Genomic DNA, 20,355 nt, shown 5'->3' with positions numbered 1-20,355 from the left:
TTAAAGATGGAGTCCGATATTTTTACTGAGCGGTTACTATGCTGTGCTCAGCCTGCTATGCGGTGCTAAATCCTTTCGTCCCCAGTCATACCTGGCAAGGCTTGCACCATCCCGCTTGAGTTCTGTCCTAGGTCTGATGCCCGGAGCCTGACGACCGTAGTTTGGAACCTGACGACCGCTGCCTGGTGCCCGAAGCCTGACTACCGCTGCCTGGTCTTGTGCCATCTGTGTCTCAGCCGTTGACCTGAACTGTCACGCCAGTGTTCCTGGTCCTGTGACATCCGTGTCCCAACCGATGACCTGGACTGCCATACCTGATGTCCAGCCGGTGTCCTGATTTCCAGCCTGTGTCCTGCCTGAGTCTTGATGTCCTGCTTGTGTCCCGATGATCCGCTGGTTCCCTGGGGTCCACCCTGTGATGACGTCTGTCCTGGGTCGGTGTCTGATGTTCTCTCCTGCTGAGCCTGTGTTACGTCTGAGGCCTGAGTAAGAGGCCGTCCTAGTATGCCCATGCCAGATGACCCTGGACTGCATCAACCCGTGATGACCCCTGCCATCGTCTGACATCTGTCCAAGGTCGGTGTCTGATGTTCTCTCCTGCTGAGCCTGTGCTACGCCTGAGGCCTGAGAATGAGGCCGTCCTAGTATGCCCGTGCCAGATAACCCTGACTGCATCAACCTGTGATGTCCTCTTGCCTTCGTCTGTTATCCTGAGACGTGTACCCTTCTTTAATGTGCGGAATCGGGAACCTGGCATCGCTATGTTCTGTTTATGAACTGTGATTTAGTTTAAGTAAACTTTGTTTCTTCATACCTGAAGTTGTGCGGCGTAATCTAGTTCTGCATGTCGCCATCTTGTCCACATGCTCAGCTGCCACAGACCCTGCCCGCTGCCCTTCCCTAGTCTAGATAGGTCCAGGTTACCTATGTGGTCCAGTGGGTCCACATTCCGTCCCCACCTGGGACGCTCGCCCTACGTCGTGGTCGGGCAATGTGGAGCCGTCATCGGTTAGGCTTGTTTCATAATCAGAAATACAATAACATGCTATTATGGTTTCTTATTCTCAGCATTTTAGATGATTAGTTCTAAACTTTATAGGTAATAGAGCAAATCCTCTTGCTGCATCAGCTCGTTTCCCAGGTCCTTTCTAATAAATTGCTCTTGTGCTTTCCTATTCCCAGCACGCTGGGTGATTAACTCATTGACTCACTGAATAAGACAGCAGCTTATGTTACAACTAGATGTCCATTTTTGTAATGTATTTATATGAAGGTCTTGGTATACAAAATAACATTAGCACTACTTACCTTGTATACGATACAATTATACCACACAATAACAATTTTTTCTGGGGGGAGCATTTCATTTGAAAGACATAACCGTTTAAGTGTGTAAAATATTGCACTAGCTTTTCAGAACTATTAGTCAGCAGTAAGCTGGCGAGTCAATTAATCAGAATACATGAAGTTGCAGGCCAGGGAGGCTGAGAGGGCTTATTAACCCTTTCCCGACCTGTGACGCCACGTAGGAGTCATGAAAGTCGGTGCCAATCCGACCTGTGACGCCTATGGCATGACAGTATCGCGTTCCTGCAGATCGGGTGAAAGGGTTAACTAAAATTTCACCGGACCTGCAGGGACATGGGGAGTGGTAGTTTAGCCCAGGGGGGTTGGCTTTGCCCCCACGTGGCTACGATCGCTCTGATTGGCTGTTGAAAGTAAAACAGCCAATCAGAGCAATTTGTAATATTTCACCTATGAAACTTGGTGAAATATTACAATCCAGCCATGGCCGATGCTGCAATATCATCAGCCATGGCTTGGAGACCACGATCTGCCCCCGCCACCGACTGACAGCGGCGATCTGCTGCCACTGTCAGTCTTTCCTCCCCTCCGTCCTGTCCTCTGCTGCCCTCCTCTCCCCTCCGACTGTTCTCAGCGTCCCCTCCGCTGTCCGATCCCACCCCCCCATACTTATCGAGTCCCGGTGTCCGTCCGTCTTCAGCAATGGGCACCGCCATCTTCCAAAACGGCGGGCGCATGCACAGTACGCCCGCCAAATCTGCCGGCGGCCGATTCATTCCAGGCACATTTTGATCACTGTGATAGAACCTATCATAGTGATCAAAATAAAAAAAATAGTAAATAAAGCCCTCCCCTTATCACCCCTATAGGTAGGGAAAATAATGAAATAAAAATATATTTTGTTTTATTTTTCCACTAGGGTCAAGGTTAGAATTAGAGTTAGGGTTGCAATTAGGGTTAGGGATAGAATTAGGGTTAGGGTTGCAATTATGGTTAGGGTTGCAATTAGGGTTAGGGTTAGAATTAGGGTTAGAATTAGGCTATGTGCACACAGTGCGGATTGGCCGCTGCGGATTCGTGGCAGTTTTCCATCACGTTTACAGTAAATAAATTTTATTATCCATTTTATCCTGTTGTCCATGTGGAAATGAACAAATTGAGGCTAAAAGAATGTTCTGTGAAAAAAAAGTACTTTTTCATTTTTATAGATCAATTTGTGAAGCACCTGGGGGTTCAAAGTGCTCACTATGCATCTAGATAAGCTCCTTGGGGGGGTCTAGCTTCCAAAATGGGGTCACTTATGGAGGAACTCTAATGTTTAGGCACACAGAGGCTCTCCAAACACGACATGGTGTCCGCTAACGATTGGAGCTAATTTTTCATTCAAAAAGTCAAATGGCGCTCCTTCCCGTGTGCCCTAATAGTGGTTTACCCCCACATGTGAGTTATCGGTGTACTCAGGAGAAATTGCCCAACAAATTTTATGATCCATTTTATCCTGTTACCCATGTGAAAACTAAAAAAATTGAGGCCCAAATATTTTTTTTGTACAAAAAAAAAGGACTTTTTCATTTTTACGGATCAATTTGTGAAGCACCTGGGGGTTGAAAGTGCTCACTATGCATCCAGATAAGTTCCTTGGGGGGTCTAGTTTCCAAAATGGGGTCACTTGTGGGGGAGCTCCAATCTTTAGGGACACAGGTGCTCTCCAAATGCGACATGGTGCCCACTAAAGATTGGAGACAATTTTTCATTCAAAAAGTCAAATGGCGCTCCTTCCTTTCTGAGCCCTGTCGTGCACCGAAACAGTGATTTCCCCCCCACATATGGGGTATCGACGTACTCAGGACAAATTGTACAACAACTCTCGGGGTCCAGTTTCTCCTTTTACCCTTCGGAAAATTAAAAAATTGTTGCTAAAAGTTAAATGTTAATTTTTTCCTTCCATGTTGCTTCTGCTGCTGTGACACACCTGAAGGGTAAATAAACTTCTTGAATGTGGTTTTGAGCACCTTGAGGGGTGCGTCTTTAGAATGGTGTCACTTTTGGGTATTATCAGTCATATAGACCCCTCAAACTGACTTCAAATGTCAGGTGGTCCCTAAAAAAAATGGTTTTGTGAATTTTGTTGTAAAAATGAGAAATCGCTGGTCAAATTTTAACCCTTATAACTTCCTAGCAAAAGAAATGTTTTTCCAAAATTGTGTGGATATAAAGTAGATATGTGGGTAATATTATTGACTATTTTGTGTCACATAACTCTCTGGTTTAACAGAATAAAAATTCAAAATTTGAAAATTGCGAAATTTTAAACATTTTCACCAAATTTCCATTTTTTTTTCACAAATAAATGCAAAAATTATCGACCTAAATTTACCACTAACACGAAGCTCAATATGTCACGAAAAAACAAACTCAGAATTGCTAGGATCCGTTAAAGCGTTCTTGAGTTATTACCTCATAAAGGGACACTGGTAAAAATGGCCAGGTCATTAAGGTCAAAATAGGTTGGGTCATGAAGGGGTTAAGTAAGCACTCCAATTAAGTTTTTCGTTTACTAAATCTGTGTTTGTGAGTATATTGTCTAGTGTTTGTATGTTAATATACTCACATATCGATGACTTCTACGGTTCTGCTTCGCTTCTCAGTCATGTCATCGCTATTCTGACTCTCCAGGACACACCGCTTTCAGCGCGCCCTGGCTGTGGCTTTTACAATGTAAGTCTACGACACATCAGAATGAGACTCCATAGACGTACACTGTAAAAGATACTTCTGTCTTATGCATAGACCTGAGGAGTCTGAAGAGTGGTGAAGTCACAAAGGCGGCGATAAGCCGGATTACTCACCGGTAATGCTCTTTTAATGAGTCCACGACAGCACCCCACATGAGAGAGAGGGATCCGCCCCATAGGAACAGGAAACCTACAGAATAAAAGGAGGCGGTCCCCTCTCCTCCTCAGTTTAGTTTACAGAGTACAAAAAGGGAACCGCAAAAACTTTAGTATTAATTCTTATTCAGCAAAATATCTTAAACTCTATACAACCATTATTTCTGAATTTAAAAGGAAGAGCTGTGCATAATCTAGGGAGGGTAGTAAATGGGTGCTGTCGTGGACTCATTAAAAGAGCATTACCGGTGAGTAATCCGGCTTTTTACCCTTCGCCACGACAGCACCCCACATGAGAGATTTTCAGAGATTCATTATTTGGGTGGGATTACTGTATTAAGAACAGCTCTACCAAAGGTCAGATCAGAAGATGCAGATAGATCAAGTCTATAATGGTTGTAAAAGGTAGAAGGTGTAGACCAAGTTGCGGCCTTACATATTAAATGGATCGGTACATCTGCTTGTTCCGCCCAGGAGGAAGCCATGGCTCATGTTGAGTGTGCTTTAATACCCGCTGGAGGAATCTCGCCTTTTGACGTATAGGCCAAGCAGATAGCATCTCTGATCCATCGAGACATGGTAGCTCTCGTGACCCCATGTCCTTTCTTGTGGCCCTGAAAGGAGATAAACAGAGCCCTACTCTCCCTCCATGTCTGACACCTTTCTATATAGGTCAGGATGGCTCTTCTGACATCTAAGGTGTGGAATTTATGCTGTTCTGGAGTTACAGGTGAATCAAAAAAGGAAGGGAGAAATATCTCTTGGGACCTGTGGTAGGTGGACGCTACCTTAGGGAGGTATGAGGGGTCTGGTTTTAGGACTATCCGATCATGGAATATCAGTAAGAAGGGTGGGTCTACTGATAGGGCCTGGATGTCGCTAACCCGTCTAGCTGAGGTTAGGGCTACCAAGAGGGCTACTTTATATGTCAGGATTTTTAAAGGTATTGAATCTAGTGGCTCAAATGGGGAGCTGGTTAAGGCCTCTAGCACTAGATTTAAATCCCACGGAGGTAGACGGGGAATATGGACCGGTTTACTACGTTCACAAGATTTTATGAATCTGGAGATCCACCTATTAGCTGCTATATTGCATCCATACAGGGCTCCTAATGCCGAGACCTGAACTCTTAAGGTGTTTACAGATAACCCCAACTCTCGGCCTTTTTGCAAGAACTCTAGAATAGGTGTGACTGGAACTTGCTTAGTGAACGGTACCGTGTAAAAGTCTAAGAATTTATTCCATACCCTACTATATATCAGGGTGGTAGATCTTTTCCTGCTCAATAAGAGGGTGTTTACTAGTTCTGCTGAGAACCCTCTTGATCTTAGTAGTTGCCTCTCAAATTCCACGCCGTCAAGTGAAGACCTTTCACTTGCGGGTGGAAAAAGGGGCCTTGGGACAGCAGTTTCTTGTCTGATGGGAGAATCCATGGATCGCATAGGCACATGGTCTGGAGACAAGAGAACCATGGTCTTTTCGGCCAGAATGGTGCAATGAGGATCACTCTTGCTTGTTCCCTCCTGATTTTTCTGATCACTAGTGGAATCAGAGACATCGGAGGAAAGGCGTATGCCAGCTGGAACCTCCAAGGATGGTGGAGAGAGTCCAACATATCTGGGTGATCCATGGCGTTCAGGGAAGCGAACCTTCTTACTTGCCGGTTGTCTCTTGTGGCAAATAGGTCGATTTGTGGTATCCCCCATGATTCTGTTATCATACTGAATATGGATCTGTTTAAGGTCCATTCCCCTTGACGTAACTCGTTTCGGCTGAGGTAGTCTGCCCTGATGTTCTCTACACCTCTGATGTGCAGGGCTGTTAGGGATGTTAGATGAGTCTCTGCCAGCTGGAAGATGTCTGCAGCTATGGTCATTAGACTTCCTGACCTTGTACCACCCTGACGGTTCACATATGCCACTGTGGTGGAATTGTCCGAGTAAATTCTTACATTTGCTCCTTGAATCTGCGGAAGAAAGTGATTTAAGGCATATTCTACCGCTTTTAACTCCTTCCAATTGGAGGAACATGACAATTCTGCCTGGTCCCAAGTATCTTGGGCCAGACTGTCTTTCATATGTGCTCCCCACCCAATAGGGCTGGCGTCGGTGGTAATTATTTTAGACGGGTCTATTATCCGTGGCACACCCTCTGAGAGGTGGTCCATGTCTAGCCACCAGGATAGTGATTCTAAGACATCTTTGGAAAGAGTTATTCTGCTTTCTAGATGTCCGTCTTTTCCCTGAGCCGACAATACCTCATACTGTAATTGACGAGTATGAAATTGTGCCCATGGTACAGCAGGGATACATGATGATAATGACCCCAGCAAAGACATGCCCTTCCTTAGTGTCATGTAGGGGTTGCGTATTGCGTCTGATACCCTTGATTGTATAGTCAGTTTCTTTGCCTGGGGGAGGAAGCATCTCTGACTTACGGAGTCTAGCTGGATTCCTAGAAATGTCTGGACGGTTTCTGGATTCAGCCGGGATTTTTCGAAGTTGACGATCCAACCTAACTCCTGTAGGGACGAGATCGTATTAGATAGACGGGTTTTACACTGGAGCATAGAGTTTCCCACCACTAGAAAGTCATCTAGGTAGGGTATTATCAAGGTATCTCGTTGACGTAGATGAGCCATCACTTCTAATATCACCTTAGTGAAGATGCGGGGAGCCATAGAAAGCCCAAATGGCATTGCAACATACTGAAAGTGACGAACCTGTCCTTCCAGGATGACTGCTACCCTTAGATACTTTTGATGTTCGGCATGTATGGGAAGATGATAATAGGCATCCTTTAAGTCTATTCCAGCCATGACACACCTAGGAAACAAGAGTTTTATGGTTGAACTAATGGATTCCATTTTGAAGGTATGATTACGCAGGAAGGCGTTTAATCTCTTGAGGTTTATGATGGTTCTAAATGAACCATCAGGCTTATTGATCAAGAATAAAGGGGAATAGAACCCCTTCGCTTCTTGATCCTGGGGAACTTCAATCAGGACTTTTTTAGACAGAAGAGATAGGATCTCTGATTCCAGAGCCCTTTGTTGGTCTTGACCTTTTGGAGATGTTACTATAAAGGAATCCCAAGGGATTCGGTCAAAATCCAATTTTAGGCCGTATTGTACAATGTCCAGAATCCACTGGCTGGATGTTATTTGTTCCCATCTGGGGAGGAAGAATTTTAATCTGCCGCCTACCTCCTGGTTAGCGGTATTTGCGTTTCGGGTTATGGGACCCGCTAAAAAAGGCACCTTTTTGCTTCGGGTCCTTCGACTCCCATCGCTCCCTTTGTTCAAACGGCTTGTTCCTGGTAAAGGGACGTCTTTTGAAGGCTCTCCTGTAGGATGGAAGATACTGGTTAGGGAAGCCTTTTTTCCTTTCTCCTGCTTTACTCAGGAGCTCATCCAGCGCTTTTCCGAAAAGAAACTCACCCTGGCAGGGGATCGCACAAAGTTTTGCTTTGGCCTGTGCGTCCCCTTTCCAGTTCTTTAGCCAGAGTGCTCGCCGGGCTGTGTTCACTAGGCCGGCTGACCTGGCTGCTAGGCGTAGCGAATCCACAGAGGCATCAGCCAGGAATGCTACTGCTTCTTTGATTAGAGGGAATTTCGGCAGGATTGACTCTCTCGAAGTTCTACCTCTAATCTGTTCCTCCAGTTGCTCCATCCACACTAGTAGTGACCTCGCAGTGCAGGTGCTAGATATGGCGGGCCTGAATGCCCCCGTGTTGGCTTCCCACGACCTTTTTAGTAAAGCTTCCGCTTTACGGTCCAGCGGGTCTGTCAGGACTCCTGAATCCTCCACCGGTAAGACCGACTGTTTGGTTGTGGAGGCTACAGCGGCATCCACCTTTGGCACCTTCGACCAGGTATTTAGCTCCTCGTCGCTGAAGGGATAGCGTCTTTTAGAGGATGATGGTAGAAAACCTCTATTTTGCTTATCCCACTCTTTTTTTACTATTTCTTTAATAGTTTTTATGACGGGGAAGGACCTACGTTTCCTCTGTCCTAACCCCGCGAACATGATGTCCTGAGCCGATTTACTTTCTTTCTCATCTGAGCACCCCATCGTGCTTCTGACAGATTTTATTAAATTGTCCACACTGCTGTTGGGAAGACAAAGTCCCCCTTCAGTCTCGGATGAGCTCGGCTGGGATTCCGCTTCGCCTGAGGATATACATACGTCCTCTGACTGTGAACTGACCGGAGATTTGGACCTACTAAGCTGACGGGTACTGGTGGTACTAGTCTGCGCCAACCCCTGCATTTCTTCCCGGATCATAGCTCTGACATCTGATGGAGTCATTATGTTTTCCTGCCGTAAGGTTTGCATGATACACTCCGAACACAGTTTTTTAACATAATCATCCGGGAGGGGCTGTGTACATAAAGCACATTACTTGTGCTTGGATTTGTGTGTCCTTTTCTTAGTCTAGGAAAGATACAGGAGGAACATATATCAGCATATAGGAAGAGACTCTTTCAAAAACTCACCCAGTGAAGCTGACAGGTACCGGTTCTGGAGGCGGATTTCGTTTGGTGGTAGAACCCTTCTCTGGAGGTCGACCACCACTCTTTGTGCTGCTCCTAGCGCTTCTCTCCTTGCTAGGAGAACGCTGTTGCACTGCGGGCAAGTGCGCATCGTCGGCCGGTGAAGCCATCTTACACACCCGACGCTAGCGCTGCATTTTTAAATCTGCCGCCCATTCTCCTGCCTCCCCGGACCAACCCGGAAGTGCTCCAGCGACTTCCGGGTTAGACGCGCCGCTCTCACTCACCATGCGGCGGCTAGGGATATTAAGCCGGCCGCAGCAGCGCGCGCGTCCTCACGGTGCCGGGCGGACCCACGGTGACCGGACCCGGACCGTGGATGCTTGGCCAGACGAGGGGGGAGGCTGCAAGCAGGGGCTCCCCCGCCGCTGCTTCTGGAACCGCAGCCCCTGCCGTTCCCTCAGATACCGACGCAGGCGGGTGCATGGCCCAGGGATCCTCTTCATCTGTAGGTAAGCCGGGTCCCTGTAGGAACAGGAAACCTAAACTGAGGAGGAGAGGGGACCGCCTCCTTTTATTCTGTAGGTTTCCTGTTCCTATGGGGCGGATCCCTCTCTCTCATGTGGGGTGCTGTCGTGGCGAAGGGTAAAAGGAGAGTATATTAACCCCTTAACGACCGCCGATACGCCTTTTAAAGGCGGCAGTTAAGGGTACTTAAACCACAGCGCTGTGGAAAAAGTGAATAATGCCCCCCAGAGTCGGATTTTCTCTGGGTTCTCGGTTGCCGTGGGTAGCCGAGACCCCAGAGAACATGATTCGGGGGGGGTTTTACCAACCCCCGAGTTGCGATCGCCGGTAATTAACCGTTTACCGGCGGTCGCAACAAAAAAAAAAGCGATTTGCCATTTAATTTCTCTGTCCTCCGATGTGATCGCACATCGGAGGACAGAGAAATGGGGTCCCAGATCACCCCCCCCCCCGATACTTACCTATCTCCCCGATGCTCCTCGTGGCTCCCGATGGGCGCCGCCATCGTTTTCCGGGAAAAAAATGGCGGGCGCATGCGCAGTGCGCCCGCTGCCCAGCACCCGGAAGATCTTTGGGGTCTCGGCTGCCGGGGGTAGCCGAGACCCCAAAGAACATAATCGGGGTCGGTTTTAACCGACCCGTTTTGCGATCACCGGTAATTAACTGTTTACCGGCGACCGCAAAAAAAAAAAAAGCAATGTCATTCTCTGTCCTCTGACGTGATCGCACATCAGAGGACAGAGAAATAGGGGGATCGGGGACCCTGTTATACTTACGGGTATCCCTGGGTCCTCCTGCTTCTTCTGCTGGCTTCTTGCTCCGGTAAAAAAATGGTGGGCGCATGCACAGTGCGCCTGCCATGATCTGCCGGCCGGCAGAGGAAAATTCTTCCTTTTGTTTTATTTTGGTCACTGCGAGATCCTATCACAGGGATCAAAATAAAAAAAAATAGTAAATAACCCCCCCTTTATCACCCCCTTAGTAAGGAAAAAATAATAAAATAAAAAAAAGTATGTAATTCTATTTTCCAATTAGGGTTAGGGTTAGGGGGAAGGGTTAGGATATGTGCACACGTAGAATGGTTCTCTGCGGATTTTTCTGCAGCGGATTTGATAAATCCGCAGGGCCAAAACACTGCGGTTTTCCTGCAGATTTATTGCGGATGTACCGCGGTTTTTGTGCGGATTCCTCTGCGGTTTTACACCTGCGGTTTTCTATTATGGAGCAGGTGTAAAACCGCTGCGGAATCCGCAGAAAGAATTGACATGCTGTGGAATGTAAACCGCTGTGTTTCTGCGTGGTTTTTTCCACAGCATGGGCACAGCGTTTTATGTTTCCCATAGGTTTACATTGTACTGTAAACTCATGGGAAACTGCTGAGGACCCGCAGCTGCGGAAACGCTGCAGATCCGCAGCAAAATCCGCAACGTGTGCACATAGCCTTAGGGTTAGGGCTAGGGTTAGGGCTAGGGTTAGGGCTAGGACTAGGGTTAGAGCTAGGGTTAGGGCTAGGGTTAGGGTTGGGACTAAAGTTAGGGTTAGGGTTGGGGCTAGGTTTAGGGCTAAAGTTAGGGTTTGGGCTAAAGTTAGGGTTAGAGTTGGGATTAGGGTTTGGATTAGGGTTGGCATTAGGGTTACATTTAGGATAAGGGTTAGGTTTGAGATTAGGGTTAAGGTTAGGGTTGGGATTAGGGTTAGGGGTGTATTGGGATTAGGGTAAGGTTTTGAGGTTAAGGTTGAGATTAGGGTTAGGGGTGTGTTGGGTTTAGGGTTTTGATTAGGGTTATGGTTAGCTTTGGGATTAGGGTTAGGGGTGTTTTGGGGGTTAGGGTTGTGATTAGGATTATGGATCGGGTTGGAATTAGGGTTAGGGGTGTGTTGGGGTTAGGGTTGGAGTTAGAATTGGGGGGTTTCCACTGTTTAGGTACATCAGGGGGTCTCTAAACGCCACAGCCAATTTTGCGCTCAAAAAGTCAAATGGTGCTCCCTCCCTTCTGAGCTCTGCCGTGCGCCCAAACAGTGGTTTACCCCCACATATCGGGTATCGGCGTACTCAGGACTGATTGGCCAACAACTTTTTGGGTCCAGTTTCTGCTGTAACCCTTGTGAAAATAAAAACTTGGGGGCTAAAAAATCTTTTTGGTAGAAAAAAAAATATTTTTTATTTTCATGGCTCTGCGACAAACTTCTGTGAAGCACTTGGGCGTTCAAAATGCTCACCACATATCTAGATAAGTTCCTTTGGGGGGTCTAGTTTCCAAAATGGGGTCACTTGTGGGGGGTTTCTACTGTTTAGGTACATCGGGGGTTCTGCAAACGCAACATAACGCCCGCAGACCATCTATCAAAGTCTGCATTCCAAAACGGCGCTCCTTCCCTTCCAAGCTCTGCCATGCGCCCAAACAGTGGTTTACCCCCACATATGGGGTATCAGCCTACTCAGCATAAATTGCACAATAAATTTTGGGGTCCAATTTCTCCTGTTACCCTTGTGAAAATAAAAATTTTGGGGTGAAAAGATCATTTTTGTGGAAAAAATATGATTTTTTTATTTTCATGGCTCTACATTATAAACTTCTGTGAAGCAGTTGGGGGTTCATAATGCTCACCACACATCTAGATAAGCTCTTTGGGGGGTCTAGTTTCCAAAATGGGGTCAATTGTGGGGGGTTTCTACTGTTTAGGTACATCAGGAGCTCTGCAAATGCAACATGACGCTAGCAGACCATCCCATCAAAGTCTGCATTCCAAGCGGCGCTCCTTCCCTTCCGAGCCCTGATGGGTGCCCAAACAGTGCCCCCCCCCCCCCACATATCAGCGTACTCAGGACAAACTGGTCAACAGATTTTGTGGTCCAATGTCCCCTGTTACCATTGAGAAAATAAAAAAATGCAGGCTAAAAAAATCATTTTTGAGGAAAAAAAAAAAGGATTGTTTATTTTCACGGCTCTACGTTATACATTTCTGTGAAGCACTTGGGGGTGTAAAGTGCTCACCACACATCTAGATAAGTTCCTTAAGGGGTCTAGTTTCCAAAATAGGGTCACTTGTGTGGGGGGGGTTTCTACTGTTTAGGCACATCAGGTGCTCTCCAAACGCGACATGGTGTCCGATCTCAATTCCAGCCAATTCTACATTGAAAGAGTAAAACGGCACTCCTTCTCTTCCAAGCTCTGCGGTGCACCCAAACAGTGGTTTACCCCCACATATGGGGTATCGACGTACTCAGAAAAAATTGAACAGCAACTTTTGTGGTCTAATTTCCCCTGTTACCCTTGTCAAAATAAAAATTTTGGGGCAAAAGATCATTTTTGTAGAAAAAATGCGATTTTTTATTTTCAGGGCTCTACGTTATAAACTTCCGTGAAGCACCTGGGGGTTTAAAGTGCTCACCACACATCTAGATAAGTTCCTTAAGGGGTCTAGTTTCCAAAATGGTGTCATTTGTGGGGGGTTTCCACTGTTTAGGCACATCAGTGGCTCTCCAAACGCGACATGGCGTCCGATCTCAATTCCAGCCAATTCTACATTGAAAAAGTAAAAGGGCACTCCTTCTCTTCCAAGCTCTGCAGTGCGCCCAAACAGTGGTTTACCCCCACATATGGGGTATCGGCGTATTCAGGAGAAATTGCACAACAAAATTTATGGTTAAATTTCTGTTTTTACACTTGTGAAAATAAAAAAATGGTTCTGAATTAAAATGTTTCCAAAAACATGAAGTACAATATGTCACGAAAAAACAATCTCAGAATCAGCGGGATCCGTCAAAGCGTTCCAGAGTTATAACCTCACAAAGTGACAGTGGTCAGAATTGTAAAAATTGGCTCGGTCATTAAGTACCAAATTGGCTCTGTCACTAAGGGGTTAACACACTAACAGCACACTACATACAGAAACATATTACATAAATAAAAAAAATAATGGGAGGGCTTCTTTAAAGTTCAGAAACATGAGAATATGGTTCTACATGTGCAGTGTGGAAGCGACATGTCTATTATCTACTCATTGAACAGAGATCTTTCACGCAAACTTCTGTAAAGTGTGATTTTCAGTAAGCTGGTAATAGGTTATACTGGGCACAGTTTGTGTTCAGAAAGGAGCTTCCTAATCACATATCCATATTGCTTAGGATAGAAGAAGCAAAATATAGTGGACAGGGAGCAGATAATGTCAGCTCCCTCCTACTTCTACTGTCCTGTAAGCTCCGGGGAAGAGGTTTACTGCAGTTAAAGCTTTCTACATGTGAATAATGTAATAACATACCAATCGAACTTGCTTTTCTACATTCAATTGCTTCCAGACTTCATTATACATTTCGTCCAGTCCTTGACGAGATTGCTTGTAAGTTTCCAACTCAACTTTTGTATCCTGAATATTAACCTGAAATCAAAACATATTACATAGAAAATCTGTATTTAAAGCATAGCCATTTAGTGTAGGCAAACGCAATAAAATCTGAAATAATATTTTTCAATGAAGAATAGTTTTCTCCACTGATGAGACTCATCCCTGGCTATTAGAAAATGTCCAAAGGCTCAGAATCACTGCAGTCACTGAAAACATTTACTATAAAAGGTACCAAGGAGTTTAAAAGTGAACGTACCAGCTGAGTTATGCTGCCCAATCCACGGGCAGCATGAATCCGTTACGGACTGTCATTTCAGCCAAGTATATTTTACTGTGACATTGTATTTCAGACAACATAATTCTGAAATCCAGAGGTACCATGCTACTCGGGTGATTAGTCCAAGAGGCCAGTCCCCACATTCATGGGGGGAAAGACCTGTCACTCAAGGGAAGTGGGTGGCCAGTTTTTAACTGCGTGTGTTCTCCGAAATGTCAAAGTGATTTAGAGCAAAAATATCTGCCTGAAATGATTGAGACTGTCTGATTCATGATGCCCATAGTTCGAGCAGCATTAATCAGCTGTCACCATAGAAAGAAGAGCTACAGTAAAAGTCTATGCAAGTGGCAGAGGTGAAGAGTGTGACAGAAATATTAGGCTATCTTATGGTAGTGCTCGATTGAGAGCAACACTGAACAGTCTTTTCCTTCTAAAATTTTACTTGCGACATTTGCGTAGTCTGTGAGAAAGGAGGGAAAGAGTGGATCAGCACGACAGCTGCCGCATCAAGTCTTGTGAGGTAGCATTTTTAGTCCAACAAGAAAAAACACAATTATGGCATTATTAATATTACACTAACAGGCAAACCGTTCGTCCTCCAAATTGGTGCTGCTCTAATAATTATGGAACACTTTCTTTTCTTCTCCATTCCAAAGCTATGACCTCCGGTAATTATGTAAATTTTCCCCTCAACAACTGGGCACATACCACAGAACTTCTATATAGGTGCGGTTTTGTTTTGATTTGCTAGCGTAGAGAACAAGTAAAGGATCCAGGGAAACAGAACCATCTTCACATAATAAATTCAAGCTATCCAAGATAAGAGCCTTCCCATGTTTGTAAGTCAGCTTTAAGCAGTTTGAAAAAAGAATCTTAAGTAGATCAAGTAGATTAGAGTATTAAACCAAAAGTTAATTTCTCCAATATATTAATCAGATTGCACAATGTCGTGAGGAAATTTGTTAACCTACGCAAAAGGTCATCTGCCTACAGTCTCAGTTTACTATGAAAACCTAGGATAAAAAAAATAGATAATATATACTTACTGCAAGGTAAATACATGTAAAAAAAGGGTATTTAGTTGACACCTGCTTGATCAAAAGAGCATAAAAGCCAACCAACCACGACAAGGTGTTACCAATCAGGGAAAAGAGGATTGTATCCGGCATGATTACCCAGGTAATACAATTAAAAAATGTCTTCGGAAATCATTAAAATGTTCTTAAAAACAAAAATGCTTTTTTTTATTAACCAGTGAGGGAAAGCAGACAGCTGTGAGCTAGTGTTGTTATTCTGAGAAGGGTACGATATTCATGTAGCTTTACCAGCCTATAAATAACAGCTCACAGCCGTCTGCATAGTTTTTACTGGTTAATAAAAAGGGTGACCTCACAAAAAAATAATGTGGGTGCTCCTTATTTTTATTAAGCAGCGAAGGCTAAGCAAACAGTTGTGGGCACATATTAGAAGGCTGGGAAGGGCCTTGGATATTGGCACCTACCCAGACTAATAACACCCGCCTTTAGCAACCCCAGAAATGGCAAACCCATTAGATTAGCAGAAGCCATTGTCACGTTGGGAGAGTTCCTGTTGTGCCTAAACAGTTGGAACCCCCTCAAGAGACCCCCACTAACTTTATAATGTTGAGCCATGAAAATGTAAAAAATCTAATTTTTTTCATACAAAACAGGAATTTTTGTGTTACTCACCGTAAAATCCTTTTCTCCGAGATACTCATTGGGGGACACAGGACTGTGGGTGTATGCTAATGCGGCCAGGAGGCTGACACTAAGTAAACATAAAAAAGGTTTAGCTCCTCCTCCGTCGTATACACCCTGGGGAGGGGCTGTGTCCCCCAATGAGCGTCTGGGAGAAAAGGATTTTACGGTGAGTAACACAAAAATCCCTATTTCTCCTTCGCCTCATTGGGGGACACAAGACTATGGGATGTCCTAAAGCAGTCCCTGGGTGGGAAATTGACTCACAGGAGTAATATCCAGGCATCTGCCGACTATAAGTGCGCTACCACTGCCTGAAGAATCCTTCTACCCAGACATGCATCTGCAGAAGTCTGCGTATAGATATTATAGTGTTTAGAAAAGGTATGCAAACTGGACCAGGTTGCTGCCTTGCAAACCTGTTCTGCCGAAGCCTGGTGTCGAAGCGCCCAGGAAGCCCCCACTGCCCGAGTGGAGTGTGCTCTAATTCCGGCTGGAACGACCATGCCCTTGATGCAGAAGGCCTCCTGAATAGCCAATCGTATCCACCTGGCCATGGTGGATCTTGAAGCATCGAGTCTCTTCCTGCGACCCTCAGGGAGGACAAACAGCGCATCCATCTGCCGAAAAGGTGCCGTCCGTGAAATGTACCTCCTAAGTGCTCTCACTAGGTCTAGCGTATGGAGAGCTTTTTCCACATGGTGCGCTGGCGCCGGGCAAAAAGAAGGTAAGACAATGTCCTCGTTAATGTGAAACGAGGAAACCACCTTTGGCAAAAAAAGAGGGTGCTGGCCTGAGCACAACCTTATCCTGATGAACCGTAGGAACAGAGCCCGGCAGGATAGAGCCGCCAGCTCTGATACCCACCTAATGGAAGTTATGGCCACCAAGAACACGACTTTCTAGGAAAGGTAGGTCAAACAGACCTCCTGAAGAGGCTCAAAAGGAGCTTTCTGCAAGGCACTTAAGACCAGGTTAAGGTCCCAAGCATCTAGGGGTGCCCTGTAAGTCGGTACCTTGTGAGCGACTCCCTGTAGAAAAATTTTCACATGTGAATTGACAGTGATCCTGCGCTGAAAAAGAACCGACAAGGATGATATCTGTCTTCTGAGCGTACTTGGTGCAAGCCCCGAATCCAGGCCAGCTTGGAGAAAAGCAAGAATGTTAGGGATGGAGAAGCGTAGTGGGGAAGTCCACGCTTTCTGCACCATGAAAAGAAAACCTTCCAGGTGTGATGATAAATACGTGCCGAGACGGATTTCCGGACGCTAATCATGGTAGCGGCAACCTTTTGGGAGAACCCGGCCTGCGTCAGAATCCAATGGCCAGGCCATTAAACACAGGGCCCCTACGTTCTGGTGGTAGATCAGGCCCTGAGACAGTAGATCTGGGCGTTCTGGAAGACGCCAAGGAACCTCGGCGAGCAGCTGCACTAGGTCTGCGTACCATGACCGACGAGGCCAATCTGGGGCAACCCTGATTGCTGGGACTCCCTCTGTCTTGACCTTCCTGACTACCTTCGGGAGCAGTGCCAGAGGGGGAAACAGATATGGGAGACGAAACTGATTCCAAGGTAGAACTAACGCGTCCACGGCGATTGCTTGTGGATCTCGATATCAGGTGACAAACCTGGGTACTTTGGCATTCATTCCGGAAGCCATCAGGTCCACGTCCAGGGTTCCCCAGAGATGACATATTTGCCGAAAAACATTGGGATGGATAGACCACTCCCCGGATGCAAGGCCCTGACGACAGAGAAAACCCGCAGCGCAGTTTTCCTCACCCGGGATGTGGACTCCCGAAATCAGAGTGGTTCTTCTCGGCCCAGTAGAGGACCTGTTTTACCTCGTGCATGGCTGCCCTGCTGCAGGTACCCCCTTGATGATTTATGTAGGCCACCGCTGAGGAATTGTCCGACTGAATCCGGACAGGGCGGCCTGCTAGAAGATGATGAAAATGCTGCAGCGCCAGCCGAATCGCCCGAATTTCCAACATATTGATCGGGCGGGTTGACTCCCGCGAGGACCAGCGTCCCTGGGCTGTGTGGTGGCAAAAAACTGCTCCCCAACCGAGAAGACTGGAGTCTGTCGTGGCTACCAGCCAATGGGCTGGAGGAAAGGGCTTCCCCTGTCGTAGAGAAGGGCTCGTTGACCACCATGCGAGAGCCTGTCTGACCTGGAGAGAGAGATGGCACCTGAGATTGAGAGAGCACGGATTCTTGTCCCATGCTGCCAAAAGTGCATGTTGGAGAGGATGGAGATGGAATTGCACAAATGGCACTGCCTCTATTGCCGCCACCATCCTTTTTAAGACCCTCATGCAGAACCGGATTGTATGGTAAATCGGCCGGCGAAGGACCCTCACCTCTTGCCGGAGGGTCAGGACCTTGTCCCGAGGTAGGATTGTCAACCCTTGTGAGGTGTTGAAGATCATCCCTAGAAAAGAGATTTTCCGAGATGCCACAAGGGACGATTTCTTTAGATTCACCAGCCACCCTAGGCGAGAAAGAGTATCCAGAGTAATGCTGACATTTTCCTCGCAGGCCCGAAAAGACAGCCCCTTGATAAGGAGGTCGTCTAGATATGGCAAAACGATTATGCCCCGGGAATGCAGGATGGACACCAATGCTGCCATGACCTTTGTGAATACCCTGGGTGCGGTGGCCAGCCCGAAAGGTAAGGCTGTGAACTGAAAATGTAGGCTGCCTACGGCAAAACGTAGATATTTTTGATGCAAAGGAAATATGGGAATGTGAAGATAAGCATCTTGAATATCTATTGAAGCTAAGAATTCTCCCTTTTCAATTGCCGCAATGACCGACCGGAGAGATTCCATTCGAAAGTGACGAATGTTGACGAACCTGTTTAAACTTTTCAGGTCCAGAATGGGCCTTACAGTTCCGTCTTTTTTGGGAACTATAAACAGGTTGGAATAGAACCCCTGAAATCTCTTCCTTCGGAACTGGAGTGATGACCCCGCGGAGCCGAAGGGATTCTACAGTCTTGAACAGGGCTTGTACCCGGGATTCTGAACTGGGAAGACGGGAGGGAAAGAACCGGCATGGGGGATGACTGACAAACTATCTTGTACCCTGAGGACACTAGTTCTCTTACTCACCTGTCGTGAACCACCGTGAGCCAGGACTGATGAAACAAGAGTAGACGGCTGCCTACTCTGTCGGTGGCGATCGGAGAACGCTTCCAGTCATTTGGCCAAAAAACCTATGGGACCTAGATCCCCTTGACCTTGGCAGCTGGGACCGCATTCTTCCCAACGGGTTAGACCTGTAGGAGATCTGATGATCTCTGTCCTGATTAGGTCGACCAGGGCCAGTGGGGTTTGACGCTGGAGTCCACCTGGAGTTACGAAAGGATTTGAAACGAGCCTGAAACTGGCGACGAAAGGGTTGTTTAATCTTTTGCTGTGGGAAAAAATTGCTTCCCCCCCCTGTGGTATCAGAAATGAGCTGATCCAGTTTGTCCCCAAAATAATTGACCACCCTGATATGGGAGAGTTGTAAGGAATTTTTTCTAGGTAGAATCCACCTGTCATGTTCTTAACCAAAGAGCCCGTCTAATGGCAATTGCGTTTGCGGCAGCTAATGCCGCACAGTTCGCTGCATCCAAAGATGCATTGATCAGGTAGCTCCCAGCTAGAGCTATTTGATTTGACATCTGTCTATTCCGCTGGTAGGTCCCTCTCCTATAGAGCCTTAGTTAAAGATTCTGACCAAGATATCATGGCCTTAGCTACCCAAGTCGCCGCAAAAGAGGGCGAGAGGGCTGAACCTGAAGCCTCGAAAACTGAACAGGCCAAACTTTCTATGAGCCGATCAGTTGGATCCCTAATAGAGAAGCCTTGGGAAGGGATAACAGTGTGTTAGAGGCCAAACGAGAAACTGGTGGATCTACGACGGGGACTCTGGCCACTTCTTACGCAGCTCAGGGGCGAAAGGGTATCTTGTATTTAGAGCCTTTTGTCCAGAGAAACGCCTGTCCGGACGCTCTCTGTGACGTTGGACTAAGTCCTCAAACTTAGGGTGAGTAGAACACACCCTATCAGGCTACTTGATCCTCTTGAATGATACCTTATGACCCGAGGCCAAGGTAGATTCGTCCTCTATACCCAGGGTTTGGTTAACGGCCTCAATTAGGCTGTCTACTGACTCCTGATAATCAGGTGCCTCAAAATTGAGGGACCCTTCAGAATCGTAGTCTAAACCATGTTCACTAATCTCCGCTGGTGAGGGTGAATGAGAGGCGGAACTCAAGGATTAAGATGCACCTAATGGACCGGGAGACGCTGTGTGGGTTCGCTTCCCCTGCGTCTGCCTAGTGAGAGCGCAGCCCCTGCAGGCCGGAGGCTCCAGTGAGTCGGAAGACCTCTCCAAGGTAGAAGAACTGCTGTCCCTGGCCCCAGCTGGCGTTTGAAGGGACTCGATTGCCTTGGTTAGGGATGCCATAGATTGCGACAAGGACGTGACCCATTCTAGGGGAGAAACTACAGTTTCTGCCTGAGTCACAGGGGAGGGTTCCTGAGTGCGTTCGGAATCGCAGGCCTCAGAGAGACGATTACTCTGGGCATGCGGAAAAGCGGACCAACAGGCTACACATGCGGTATATAAAAAGGGTGTGAGACTTGATCCTTCAAGACATGGTGACCCTGCTGATGCTATAAACAGCGTTTTAGATAGGCTGCAGAAAACAGATATGGCAGCTGTCAGGCTGGGGGGAGTGGCACTTACCCCAGTCCTGTGTCCCCGTCCGTCCTGTGGAACCTGTCACAGGGCGATGC

At 46.7% G+C, this 20,355-nt stretch overlaps 2 protein-coding genes across 8 annotated transcripts in view; both read right to left on the bottom strand.

The window, feature by feature from the left end:
* The window catches only part of LOC143776536 (RUN and FYVE domain-containing protein 1-like), a 531,317-nt gene that overhangs the window by 303,732 nt on the left and 207,230 nt on the right, over positions 1-20,355 (bottom strand). For all 6 annotated transcript variants that reach the window (XR_013215861.1, XM_077265993.1, XM_077265994.1 and 3 more), the window contains one exon: positions 13,483-13,599. Coding sequence is in view for 5 of the 6 variants with exons in the window: in XM_077265993.1 (XP_077122108.1) it covers positions 13,483-13,599 (117 nt within the window). In the remaining variant the exon portion in view is untranslated. The remainder of the gene's footprint in view (positions 1-13,482; positions 13,600-20,355) is intronic.
* On the bottom strand, positions 4,155-8,862 carry LOC143776534 (uncharacterized). Of its 2 annotated transcripts, XR_013215860.1 has the most exons (3): positions 7,636-8,862; positions 4,633-7,541; positions 4,155-4,263 (listed from the first exon to the last, which is right to left on the bottom strand). XR_013215860.1 is itself a non-coding variant. In XM_077265992.1 (2 exons), exons 1-2 carry the CDS (start codon positions 8,531-8,533, stop codon positions 5,524-5,526), a joined length of 2,916 nt encoding a protein of 971 aa, XP_077122107.1. In that variant the 5' UTR covers positions 8,534-8,862; the 3' UTR covers positions 4,228-5,523. The 2 variants fall into 2 exon arrangements, 1 of the variants encoding a protein (XP_077122107.1); XM_077265992.1 differs by having other exon boundaries at positions 4,228-7,541.

This window comes from Ranitomeya variabilis, chromosome 5, assembly GCF_051348905.1.
Source record: "Ranitomeya variabilis isolate aRanVar5 chromosome 5, aRanVar5.hap1, whole genome shotgun sequence".
NCBI classification, from domain to species: Eukaryota; Metazoa; Chordata; class Amphibia; order Anura; family Dendrobatidae; genus Ranitomeya; species Ranitomeya variabilis.
The sequence above is the reverse complement of the archived record's forward strand: the minus strand, read 5'-3'. Positions and strand labels throughout refer to the sequence as shown.

What these genes read in the sequence shown, in the direction of transcription:
- LOC143776534 (XM_077265992.1), bottom strand. Translation starts at nt 8,533, where the DNA reads ATGCAAACCTTACGGCAGGAAAACATAATGACTCCATCAGATGTCAGA. An exon ending in TTGTGCGATCCCCTGCCAGG is followed by an intron (nt 7,542 to 7,635) that starts GTGAGTTTCTTT and finishes TCCATCCTACAG; the next exon opens with GAGAGCCTTCAAAAGACGTC.